General features: G+C 34.2%; 1 protein-coding gene across 1 annotated transcript; it reads left to right on the top strand.

The window, feature by feature from the left end:
* The first annotated feature begins 862 nt into the window (after nt 1-862).
* Nucleotides 863-13295, top strand: LOC148550669 (uncharacterized). Its single transcript, XM_088494577.1, has 2 exons — nt 863-1508; nt 13180-13295. Exons 1-2 carry the CDS (start codon nt 863-865, stop codon nt 13293-13295), a joined length of 762 nt encoding a protein of 253 aa, XP_088350703.1.
* Nucleotides 13296-13620: the final 325 nt, after the last annotated feature.

Genomic DNA, 13620 nt, shown 5'->3' with positions numbered 1-13620 from the left:
ATATTGTATTGTTGTTTTTCAGATGCAGGTCGAGAGGCTCCTCGCTAGGCGTCTGGATCCTGGGAAGCGAAGTAGTCCTTGGGTGTATTTTGGTTTTCTATTTGTATATGTGTATATATGTATTTAGCTTACTCTCCAAGTAACTTATGTATGCTGCTCCTCTTAGAGGTTGAGGGAGAGATAGGAGTTTATTTTGGTATTTTGGTATATTTTGGGGATACCTATGTATGTTCATATGTATATATATATATATATATATATATATATATATATTATATCCTCTGGCCAGCCTTAGCTTCGCAGGCTAAGTCAGGGGCTAGTTATGCTGTTTCCTTGGCTTTCCTTTATTCTTTTGCTTAACTTTATCATGTTCCTATTAGGTTTCTTAGCACGCAAGTAATCCTTTCCTGAGCGTTGCGCTTTTTGTTTTGCGATTTTGTTTTACCCATTTTTCAAGGCTCCTAGTTAAGTATCTTTTATCTATTATTATTATTATTATTATTATTATTATTATTATTATTATTATTATTATTATTATTATATATATATATATATATATATATATTACTATTTTTAGAGGTCGTAATACCTTACTATCTCAGTCTTATGACTTAAGCATAAGATTAAGTATGGTAGGGTGTTACATTATGGTATCAGAGCAGTTTGTTCCTATAGAGCCTGAGGGACGGACTGATTATGTCTCTGGGCATACTCTGGGTGTCTATACATGCTATTTAGGGTATCTAACTGATATATGAGGCATGAATGCTCATGAGCATGCATTTGGGACTTTGAAATACTAAACTAGAGATATTGAGACTGATCACCTTGATATCACTTGTTTGGTGTGAACAGGAACCAAATGGCATCTCATGGGCGCAGTCGTGAGCGTAATCGGGATCAAGGACGGAGAGCTAATGAGGTAACCATACCAATAGATAGTTTGACCGATATCGTGACCGCAATGACGAGTGTTGCTGCTGCCATTGGTACTGTTGCTGCCGCGACCATCCGAGTAATGGATGGAATGGAACCACAAGCTGGAACTGGCAACAATGATGATAATGAATATGAAGGTGGACATAATGCTCCGAATACAGGGGTACCACTGAGTTATCTGGAGCAGGTTAATGTGGGTCAGGCAATGGGAGAAAGCTCAAGGAGGGCTGAGGTAGCAAGAAGTGATCATCGAGAACCCTTCACAAAGAAAAAGGGAAAGATTACACCGAGGAGCCAAACTTTCAAAAAGAATCGCTTGGTCGCTTCACATTCTCAGCACTGGAGCAATGACCGAAGGAACGATAACCGTCCGGATCCGAATGCTAAAGGGAAAACTAGTACTCAACTGGATGATTTAAGGTGCCCAAGGTGCAAGAAGTATCATCCAAACAGACCGTGCAGGACCAGATTAGGCGTATGTTACAAGTACGAGAAGTCGGGGCATATAGCTCGAGACTGTCCACACAAGAAACGCCAGGATGCAGTCGAATCCGATCTTCAGACCCGAGGTAATCATAAGCTAGCAGTTGAGTTTTTAACTACCTTGCGTATCATTAATATATGTATGATCCATTTGTGAAGCACGACAAGTTTTGATGATTGCGGAGTCCGAACCGATGGTTAGTCGAAGACTACTAGTTATTAAGATGGAGTGATACTTAACTAACTTAGATGAGTGACTAAGTTCTTAAAGGATGAGAGTCAGAATGATGCAGTAGAATCAGGGTGGTTAGACTTTTGAAGGTTAAGGATTAAGTGACGTAGTGGAAGCAGGTTGGACCATATCTAAGGAATCAGGAGTGTTGAGGGTTATGCGAAGTTATTGTTTGGAATTTAGTGACGGTGAAACTTTGAGGAAGAGGAGTAGAGTGAACACAACCTTTAGATGTTAATTGTTCAGAGATAAGTGGAGATGAAACCAAATCTCTATACGAGAGAATTTCTAAGACAATTCTTGAAGGTGTGTCAAAACTTCCATTCCAGAGAGAAAGCGAGTTTGCGATAGGCTTAGTACCGGAAACCGAATTAACTTCAATTGCACCACAAGTGAAGACATCATTATAACCGTAGAATTTAGGATTGAGTGGAAGGGAGTACTAGAAGAGGGAATCACCTAACCAACTATTTCTTTGTGGGGAGCATCGGTTATGCTGGAGAAGAAGGAAGAGAACGGTAGGAAATCTTATGCAGAGAGAGTGTGCTAACGAACCTTCGCGACTCGATCTAATCCTTCTTTTGAAACCTACATTGACATTCGATCCGGAGCTCTTCCTAAATAGCTTGACTACCTTTCTAACTTTACTCCTTGTGCGCATGAATATTATTTCTTCCAGGATAAGCCTGAGCTTGTCTTGGTATAAGCGCGTAATCCTTGAATCTTGTATGCTCGCTATGACTAGAGTTGCCCCTATTCGCAAACCATGTTCTTCAGAATCAGCTGAGACTTCTTTGACTCTGTACGCTCTGTTCTTCCTACCAAAGGTCTCTAATTTGAACTCTTTTCTTGAGATGCACCTAGGTTCCTCTCCTTGTGCATTCCATCATTTCGGTATAATCCTGATCAACCGTGTACAAAATTTTCTTTTTGACTCATTACGAACACCGTTTGTATTACTCATTCATTTTTCGAGCTTAATGTCCTTTTGAAAATCAACTCGAGCCTATATTAGTATCACGTATAAAATATAGTTGTGACTGTGGAGATGTTGATTCCTTAAGAGCATGACTTTTGGATACGGAAGATGAAGCAGGTAAGCGTGCGCCGTCAAAAAGAGTTTTGGAGCTTTAAATTCTTGTCGACCACAAAGCCTATGATTAATTTAATGCGCTAGAAATACACCGGTTACATAGATACCCGAATATGAAGAGAGCTTTCAAACTCCAAGAGAAGGATTAACCCCAAATCCAGTAATTAGAATACCCGAACTTATTTAACAACTCAGAATTAGTGCGATACATTACCAGAGGGGTTTAGGATACGTGTAAATACAACATCGTGAAGTGGTAACAGATGCCCTGAGTAAGAAGTTTTTGGGGAAATGCTTGGATATAAATTTCGGAGAATGGAAGGCTAGATAAGTTGGAACTTTAAATTGGATATTAAGGGTATAGATAAAGGAGTCAAACTAAATCTATTGCAGTTTTAAAACATAGCAAAGATGAAATGCAGGAAGCGTAAGGGGACGATAAAGACCTACCGAGGATGTCGAAGTCTGGCAAACAAAAGGGAACTAAGAAAAGATTTATATGTTTAATGTCGAAATAGAGATCGTAAAGTCAAAGACTTGAGGAGTGCAATAACGGTGATAAGGGGCTACTAAGAGTACTGAAACCGGTTGAATCCAGAAGACACCAAGAGAGGGTTATGTGTTGAGGTCGGAAGTTGAAATAAGAAACTGTTGTTCGAAGCTTACAAGAGAAAATTTTCGAAGTTACCTTGAGATTTCTAAAACCTACCACGAATCAAAGAAGATATTTTGACCAGACAGAAATGAAGAACGAGGTGGAAATCTATGTGATTACAAGTTTGACGTATGAGAAAGAAATGAAAGGCCACCAGAAACTGTTTGAAATGCCACAACCGTCGAAGGTTCTACATTAAAGATAAAAATGAATAGCCATTGATTTCATAATAGGTTACCAAAGACTAGGACAAAAGGTGATACTGTTAGGGAACTGTAGATCAAGCGACCAGGCCCGTTTTGCCCATCGGAGTAAACCACTTATTGGGGATATCAAAGAGACTATACATCAGGGAGAAGGTGAGACTTCACAGTATGCTAAACACCTTTGAATTAACTGAAAACTGGAATATCAAACGTCTTAGTTCCTGAATTTGACAGCCGAAACAACAGGGGAAGAGTTACGCAAATCTAAGTTAGAATTCTCACTATGAAAGCCGACAAAAGAGTTAGGTGGATCTAAGAAGAAGACTTCTCAAGTTGGAAGGAAGGGGATACCTATTTCTGAAGATCACTTCAATGAACTAGAATCGGATGATCAATCAAAAACTAAAAAACTAAATGCCTATCACATCGGACAAGTGGCGTATAGGATCGCTTTACTACCACATTGTTCGAACCTGCATGACGTGTTTCACATATCGCAGCTTCGTAAATACAATTTTGATCATAGTCATGCCCTAAAGCCGGAATTAGTTCAAGTGAGAGAAGATCTGACGTTTCCAATAACTCTCGTTAGAATTGATGATACCAGCATTAAGCGTTTACACGGGAAAGAGACTTTCTTAGTGAAAGTAACTTGGTGTTGGGCTGGTATTGAAGAATATACATAGGAGCTTGAGATAGAGATGCGGAAGGACTACCCACACCTCCATTCAGGTAACGCACTCTGAATTTTGAGGACAAAATTCCTAATTAGGTGGGTAGGATATAAACCCCGCTAAAATCGGTATATAATTAGTTAATAAATTGAATTTTCAATTGGAAAATTAAATATGCAAAACTAATATCAAAATAGGATAGAGCTCGACAAAACGAGAATTTTGATATCACTTTCGAAAAATTTGGCCCAAAATTGGGCTAAACGAGCCGAACCGGTCGAACCGGACCCAAACCGGGCCCGTGGGCCCAACCAACTCACTATATATAATGAGCTGAAGCTCATTTATTTCATTTCCATTCAGCATGCAGAACACGCTGGGCAGAGCCAAAATGGGGAAGAACATGTTGAAGATTCCAAAACCCTTGATTTCATTCAAATCCATATAACTTCTCGCTCCGAGCTCCGATTGACGATCCGTTTGCAGCCACGCGACCGCGGCGTTGAGCTCTACAAAGCCCATAACATTGTAAGGTAAGGAAGCCATGCTTTCTTCCTCAATTTTCTCATTTCCAGTTCTGAATTTATTGGGCTTTGGTGTTGAGATTTTGTATAATTTGGTGTTTTAGGTTTAATTTAGCTTGCGGAGCTTATTGAGCTCGAGTTGTTATGCGTGTGGGCATGGTAAGGACAACCTAAACCATAGTCCAATCTTGTATTTATGATGAGAAATCTGAAATTGGAACATGTATATGTATTAGGTGTAGATTAAGTGGGTATATAAGCATTGGAATTGAATTGGGATTACTTGGTGGTTTGTTGATGACCAAGGCTTGTTTTGGGACTGTTTGATTGAGCTTGGAGTGGCTGTAATTTCGAGTTGTGAGGCTTCCTTGGGTGAACTAAGTAATCGGCCAAGGTATGGTTTAAGTTTCGCACGTTTAATATTTACGGTGTTGTGAAAACTTAGGTTAGAGGAACCATAGAATAAGTTGGATTGTTTGTTGTATTTAATGATTAGCCTTGTAATGTTGTTAGAATAGATTTGTTAGTGAATTTATATATTAGAATTATGAGGTGTGAAAGTTATTAATGGTGTGCTCTTATATTTATTTATGATGGATTAGAATTGGTGTTTGTTAATAAGGATGTAGAGTTGTGTTGTGGTGGTATTGTATATGCTGTAACTAATTATGTAATGATCAGAATTGCATGAGACCAAGTTTGGACTAAACTTGGGAATATAAGGAACTAAACTGGAAAATTTGGGACCTTTTTGTTAAATATACAATTTATAGCAAATTTTTAAAGTTAGGTTGTTAAATCTGTCCAGCAGCAGAAAAGATCAAACAGGGCAGCAACTTGTTTGTCTTGCTGCGACTTCTACGAGTTGAGTTTTGGAGCGAAACTAATTTTAATATAAAATTTGATTAACTTTCTTTATTTCTCTAAAATTTCAGAATTTTAAGAGTTGAGGATTGGGAGCTGTGAATTTTGAATATTGGTGGTCAAAACTGAAAAGAAACAAATTTCAGCAAGCTATGCATCAACTTCCAATGCTTGTAACTCTTAGAATTAAATAGAAATTGGGTTGCAACCAAGACACACTTGTTTCTGGATGAGCTAAAGGTTCTCAAATCAAAATTTAGCTTAATTGGAGTTTTGTAATAAAAGTTATTCCAATTGAAAGGTACTAAGCTTGTTAGTTTTTAAAACAGATTTTGTCTCATTTTTACTTAACTTACAGGTAATGTAACTTTTTCATTAAAAATGGTATTGACTCAGAACCAATTGAGAAAGAAACTTGGATGATTAAAGTTTAACTACATTAATTTTCAAAATTCATTGGATTTAACTTGGATTTTATATTGAATTTTGAATATCACATGCTGCTGCTGTTTTTCTGGTTTTATGCACTGCAGAGCAGTCACGATTTTTCCTTTATTTTTGAAGCTAGAAAAATCAGAAAATTATGATATTTAGTTTGTTAGAAAGCTTATTTCAATATGAACGCCTGGACATAAAGTTTGTGCGATTCCGAGTTCATTTGCTATATTAGAAACAGAAAAGAAAATAGAGTGTCGAGGATGTCTTAGTGATAGTCATGAGTTCGAGAAGTTAAAGTTCAATCCTCGTGTGATGTGATTGATTTAATGTTAGAGTTGGGTTGATTTTAAGAGTATTCGATATTAAGAAGGATGAAAAGATTTTGATAAAAAGTTTGGTCAGGACCCGGAAAGGGTAATCAAGATGAATTATAAGGGAATGACGATGAAAAATGTGAAAGGGAGGTTGTTAATAAAAGGAGTTAATATGCCATGGCTTGATGAATGATTAAATAATGATTATGACTATGAAATGGCTTATGAATAATGCTATCTGAGATACGAGTTCCCTGGGTAAGAGCCGTGGCTCGCCATCACGTGTTCCAGGTTGAATCTCGATACTCTGTTTACCCTACGTCGTAAGGGTGACCGGGCACGTATAAATTCCCGGGTATGGATAGCCCCCATTGAGTGATTTTATGAAATATGAATGTGAACTCTATGCATAGACTCTTGGGGATGCACGACGGGGGACAGTCTAAGGTTTTCGAACTTGTCGGGTTGGCTGGATAACCGACAGATGGGCCCCATCAGCCATAGGACAGGCATGCATCATATGCATTTGTTTGTATTGATTGCTATGCATTTTCTGGGTATGCCTAATTGATATATATCACCTGCTATCTGTTATACTTGCTATTTGTACTATCTGCTCATTACTTGTGCGTGACCTTGTTTGGTTGCTTGTTTCTGTTGCATTGTGGATAATGGAGGGATGGAGGAAAAGGAGAAATGGTTTGGTGTTAGATTAGGATTGAAATTGAGTGAGTTAGGTAGATTTAGAATACCTACCCCTGTTATAGCTTCTGTTTAGTAATTAAGTTGGATAATTGTATAACGGAGTTCTAGGATTGCCTATGGCATTCTCAGGACCTTATTTATTATGCGCGTGGCACTTTTACCATGCTGAGAACCGGAGGTTCTCATTCCATATTGTATTGTTGTTTTTCAGATGTAGGTCGAGAGGCTCCTCGCTAGGCGTCTAGATCCTGGGAAGCGAAGTAGTCCTTGGGTATATTTTGGTTTTCTATTTGTATATATATATATATATATATATATATATATATATATGTATTTAGCTTACTCTCCAAGTAACTTATGTATGCTGCTCCTCTTAGAGGTTGAGGGAGAGATAGGAGTTTATTTTGGTATTTTGGTATATTTTGGAAATACCTATGTATGTTCATATGTATATATATATATATATATCCTCTGGCCAGCCTTAGCTTCGCAGGCTAAGTCAGGGGCTAGTTATGCTGTTTCCTTGGCTTTCCTTTATTCTTTTGCTTAACTTTATCATGTTCCTATTAGGTTTCTTAGCACGCAAGTAATCCTTTCCTGAGCGTTGCGCTTTTTGTTTTGCGATTTTGTTTTACCCATTTTTCAAGGCTCCTAGTTAAGTATCTTTTCTCTATTATTATATATATATATATTACTATTTTTAGAGGTCGTAATACCTTACTATCTCAGTCTTATGACTTAAGCATAAGATTAAGTATGGTAGGGTGTTACATCATACGGTGGTGAATGGTGAAAAAGAACTTGTGAGTGTAGTGGTTCAAAGCTACGTTGAGAGGGTGGTCTATAAGTACAGGGTGGGGCTTGTTGGTAATTACAAGGTGGTCCACCATATCTGCCAGCTTGGTATGCATTGTAGAGTGGTCCTTGCCATGATATCTCGGAGGGTTACGTTGCCTAAAGGGTTGATTAGATCCTCTTGGCTCCATCCATCCTTGATTGCTTAGACCTTGATGTATATTCCTGTTATAGCTTCCACTCCTTTCAACAAATTTAGAACCAAACTCAAAGCGAGAGGGGTGAGAATTCATAGTAGCTAATAGAAATAAAAGAAAACAAAAACAAATAAACAAGTAAAAGAAAAATATTTACAATAACCAATAGTAAGGCACACGTTTGCAATTCCTCGGCAACGGCGCCATTTTGACGTTAGGATTTTTGCTAGTAAAGAATTTTATAAAAATAGTCGCGTTGTAGATATAGTTTCTAAACCAATAGAAATCCCTTCGTGCAAACGTTTTGGTTGTCACAAGTAACAAACCCCTAAATAAATTGATAACCAAAGTATTTAAACATCGGGTCGTCTCTCAAGGAATTACAGGGAGATGTTCTTATTATTGGTTATGAGTTTTGTAAATTGGGAGTTTTGAAAGTAAAGAACAAGTAATTTAAATGACAAATAAAATAAATAAATAACTATAAAATAAACTCTTGGCAGGGTATGAAAATTCGGAAGTCCTATCCTAGTTATTCTTATGAGAATTGAGTTTAACCCCACTTAGTTAACCCTTACGAAACCAAGGGAAAGTCAAGTAGACTAATTAGTTAGATTCCCAAGTCCTAGCCAACTCCTAAGGAAAGACTAGAGTTAGTGGAATTCCAGTCAATTAGAGGAATTAATCAACAATCACGATAAGTTTAATAACTCAAGAGCCTCCAGTTAATCAATTAAAGCCAAGAATATAACAAAAAGCTAAATAAGAGTCATAAATCTGAAATACCTCAATTGCATTAATAAGAGAACATCAATCTAACATAAAGAGTTCATAAACCAAATTGGTAACATAAGTAATTAAATAAAAGCATTAAAGTATCTAAAAGTAAAGAGAAATATAAAGTAAAAGGAATATTGAACCTGATGAAGAGTTGAAATCCTAAATCCTTTAAGAGGAATCCTAATCCTAAAACCTAAGAGAGAGGAGAGAACCTCTCTCTCTAAAAACTACATCTAAACTATGAAAAGTGAATAATGGAAGGCCTCTCCTGAATGGATGCATTCCCCCACTTTATAACCTCTAATCTGTGCTTTCTGGACTTGGATCTGGGCCAAAAGAGCTTCAGAAATCGCTGGGGGCGTTTTCTGCAATTTCTGCACGTGGCGTCTGTCACGCGTCCGCGTGGGTCACGCGATTGCGTTATCTGGGAGTTTTCCTTGTCACGCGTTCGCTTCGATCACGCGTACGCGTTATTTACATTCTGCTCAAGGCACGCGTCCGCGTGGGTCACGCGTTCGCATCGCTGCCTTTTCGCGCTAGGCCTGCGGCCGCGTCGTCCATGCGTTCGCGTCGCTGCCAGTTTCTTCAAAAAATCTATTTTGTGCTTTTCTTCCATTTTTGTATGTTTCCTTTCCATCCTTTAAATCATTCCTGCCTTAGGAGATCTGAAAATACTTAACACACAGATCACGACATCGAATGGTAATAAAAGGTAATTAAAATAAATATTTTTAAAGCATAGGAAACATGTTTTTCACATACTTCACATAATAAGGAAGGGAAAGTAAAACTATGCAATTTACATGAATAAGTGGATGAAGGATTGTATAAATCACTTGATTTGAGCACAAAATATATCATAAAATATGGGTTTATCAACCAATCTGATTGTTCCGCCTCCGTGCTGAAGCTAGATTGTGGAAGTACCTAGTATTTCTGTCCATCTCCTTTGCATGCCTGGACCGTGAAAAGGTATACTATTAATGTCTGGTGCAATTTTCAAAGCCAAATTACAACTTTTTAAAAAGTTATTTTAGTGCTTATGGAGAAGTTAAAAAAAACGACTTCTTTCATAATAAAAAGTTTTTTATCACTCTTCTCTTAAAATAAGTATTTTTAGAATTAAAAAATTAAATACAAAATAATTTATTTATAAGTTACTTTTAATATAAATATTTATTATTTAAGCTATTTTTTCAAAAGCAACTTAAATTTATAGTTTGTGAAATTCGCATCATATTTAAAGACGTAAACTTAAATTTTCATGGCACGCAAATAAAGACCTGAAAAGGTTTTTAAATTTATTTTTAGATAAAAAAAATTAAGTACCATTTAGTTTTTTTCATACACGTTTTACAACTAAAATAAAATTATTAGAATAATTAAATGAGATAATTGAATTTAAAACAAAATAAGAAGAGATATAATGGCAATAAGTATTTATATTTATGTCAATTAATTAATTTTTTTTGAAAAATTATCTTGTTAACTTTTAATTAGAAAATAAAAACTACTTGATTTAACTATTATTTCTAATAAGGTTTAATTACTCTGTCGGTCTCTATAGTTTTGCAAAATTTTTAATTAGGTCTCTTCATGATGTTCTTTACCTACCTCACTTCAATTTTAATATTATTTCTATTTCAAAAATAACTTCAATGATCAATTATCAACTTACTTTTTCACACTCTTCTTGTTTCTTATAGGACAACAATTTGAAGATAATTGGTTTGGGTAGCATGAGAGAAGGGTTGTATGTCCTTAAAACCTCCATCACAACAAATAATCCATTTCCTACTCATATAATAAATACCACTCATTTAACATCTATTACACCTTTCAATTTATGACAAAGGTTAAAATTTTTACATAGACAATTTTTCTTTTATTTCTATGCCTCATGATTAGCCTTGTGATGTTTGTCATTTTTTCAAGCAAAAGAAACTTTCATTCTCTCCCAGTTTTAATAAAGCTAATGTAATTTTTGAATTATTGCATTTTGATATATGGGACCGTTTTGACAAAATTTAATCCATAATCATAAATATTTTTTAACTATTGTTGGTGATTTCAGCCGTTTTACTTGGGTAGTTTTATTGCAATCGAAAAGCGAAGTATAAAATCATGTCAAGAATTTTATTGCATTGGTCGAAACGCAATTTAACTCCAAAGTTAAGTATATATGTTCCGACAATGGACCGGAATTTCTCTTACATGATTTTTTTTCAAAGGGCATAATTAATCAACGTAGTTGTGTTGAAACACCCGAACAGAATGGGAGAGTGGAACGTAAGCACCAACATATTTTAAATGTGGCTCGTGCTCTCATGTTTCAATCTAATTTACCTCTATCATTTTGGTCCTATACTATCAATCATGCAGTTTATCTAATTAACCGAATTCTTTCTTCTATAAATAATTTTAAAACTTCTTTTGAAATTTTATTTAATAAATCTCCTGATTATAATGATATAAAAGTTTTTGGTTGCTTATGCTATGTATCAACTGTCATGACTAATCGTTCTAAATTTGATCTAAGGACAAAGAAAGCTATTTTTCTTGATTTTAAAAATGGAATTAAAGAGTATGTTGTTTACACTTTGAAAAATAAAAAATTTGAAATGTTCATAAACATTGTTTTCTATGAAATGGTAATATCTTTTGTCACTAGTACTAAATTTGTTTTAAACATACCAAACCCACACATGTCTAAACAAAACAATTTCATGAAACACCAACGAACAACCCATTTTCCTTCCCATTGGGCCTAAATCATTACCATTGGGTTGACATCTTTATTAAGTCATTGTCCGCTCATCTCTTTCATTTAATCTCTCAAAAATAGGAGTTCTTGATATTTTTCATCTTCCAACTTGTGGGGGCATATTAGAACAATAATAAGTAGTTATGTTAGAGTAATAATAAGTAGTTGAGAGTTAGTAGTTAGTAGCTAAATATTTAAGAGGTTATCCTTATAAATAACATGACCAGTGACAGACCCAGAAAATTTTAGAAGTGGGGGCAAAAATATATATATTAAAAAAATTTTGTTAAATATTATTAATTATATGAAGATATAAAAATTAAAAAGATTCAGTAAACATTTTTATTCTTAAAATATTATTCATTATATATAATTTATAAAAAAATATTTTTTTATTTCTAAAATTTAAAATTAAAATATTTAAATTAAATTATAGATAACTTATTATCCTAACTAATCTTTTTATACACATTTAATAATAAAAAACCGAATTAACTGGCATATTAGTGCCTAATGATACATCAGTATTTATAATTTGAAATTAAAATTATATATAAATACTAAAAAAATTAAATCTTTATATGAAAAGTATGTTTATATAAAATAATAAAAACATAATTTATAATTTTTTTATTTCTTTTTAAAATAATAAAATTTATTATATATTTTTTAATTTAATTTTGATATAATATTAGATAAAAGATTTTATGTATCTGTTTAATTATATATTGTAATTAAAATATTTTTATCATTATTTTTAAAAATAAAAATAATTTTAAATTAATAAATTAATCAGTTCATTTTAAAATTTTATATGCAACATAGGTACATATAATAGAACAAAAAATAAAAAATAATTAATAAGGATGAATAAATCGAGAATAAAATAAAATATATAAAGTCACGAAAAAAAATAAAATATTAGATTAATACCTAAACTATAATTGTTTGAATTAAAAATTTCAATTGAAAATATCAAAAAGAGAAATAATGAAATTGAAATATACATAGAGTCATGGAGAGCTATATAAAAAAATTGGAGAATTTAAAATTTACTTTTTGATGAAGAGAAGATGACCATTAGACAAAGAATAGAAAAAGAAGATTGAAAATATAAAAATAAGAAGAGGGTTTAAGAGAATAATAAAGAAGTGACTATACAATAATTAAATTTGATTAGGTTAAATAATAGTCAAAATAATAAAAAAATAAAAAAATAAATTTAAAACTTTAACTAATTGAATTTATTTTATTTATAATGGAGTCATTTAAAATTTAAAATGGAAGCATATTATATATAACTATATTTTTTAAAACAAAAATTAAAATTTAAAGTGGGGGCAAGTGCCCCCTCATTGTTGTGCTTGGGTCCGTCCTGAACATAACCCTTTATCATGTAAACAACAACTTTAATACATATTCTTTATTTTCTTATCTCTATTTTTTTTTGTTAACATTCTTCAAATTGGGGTACCCGGTCCTGACGTATATCCAAGATTACTAACTCTATTTACAGTTACACCAGATCTGAATAATAATCACCGTGCAGACCAGGAGCTTGTTCCTGATGTTCCTATTGCGGCCCATGAGGCTGGGCTGCGGTTGGGCTGCGGTTCCAAATCGTGCTGTTAATTCTGCTGAGCGTGCGGTTAACGACGATGTTCCACTGCGCTTGAGGTGAATGCATTCATATTGTTCTTTGATTCCTTTGGAATGTGGATAGGAAGCCGCAAGAGAGATGGTTATTGTTTTAGACACTGTTTTTTTAGTCCCTTGGTGCTATCTTTAGTTAATTAGTATTTTTGTGAGAAAATGTAATCATGCTTTTGTAATCGAATATCTAGTTCTTTGTGTATAGACTTGGCAGAACTGAAACGACATTTGAGTTACCTTAATCTAGTTCTTGTTTTTCAGTTTTTGTTTTTCGTTTTCAAAAGAAATTAATAAAAAATATGAT

This window comes from Arachis ipaensis, chromosome B7 (genome assembly GCF_059453495.1).
Source record: "Arachis ipaensis isolate K30076 ecotype BB chromosome B7, ASM5945349v1, whole genome shotgun sequence".
Lineage (NCBI taxonomy): Eukaryota > Viridiplantae > Streptophyta > Magnoliopsida > Fabales > Fabaceae > Arachis > Arachis ipaensis.
The sequence above is the reverse complement of the archived record's forward strand: the minus strand, read 5'-3'. Positions and strand labels throughout refer to the sequence as shown.

What these genes read in the sequence shown, in the direction of transcription:
- LOC148550669 (XM_088494577.1), top strand. Translation starts at nt 863, where the DNA reads ATGGCATCTCATGGGCGCAGTCGTGAGCGTAATCGGGATCAAGGACGG. An exon ending in ATCCGATCTTCAGACCCGAG is followed by an intron (nt 1,509 to 13,179) that starts GTAATCATAAGC and finishes CTCTATTTACAG; the next exon opens with TTACACCAGATCTGAATAAT.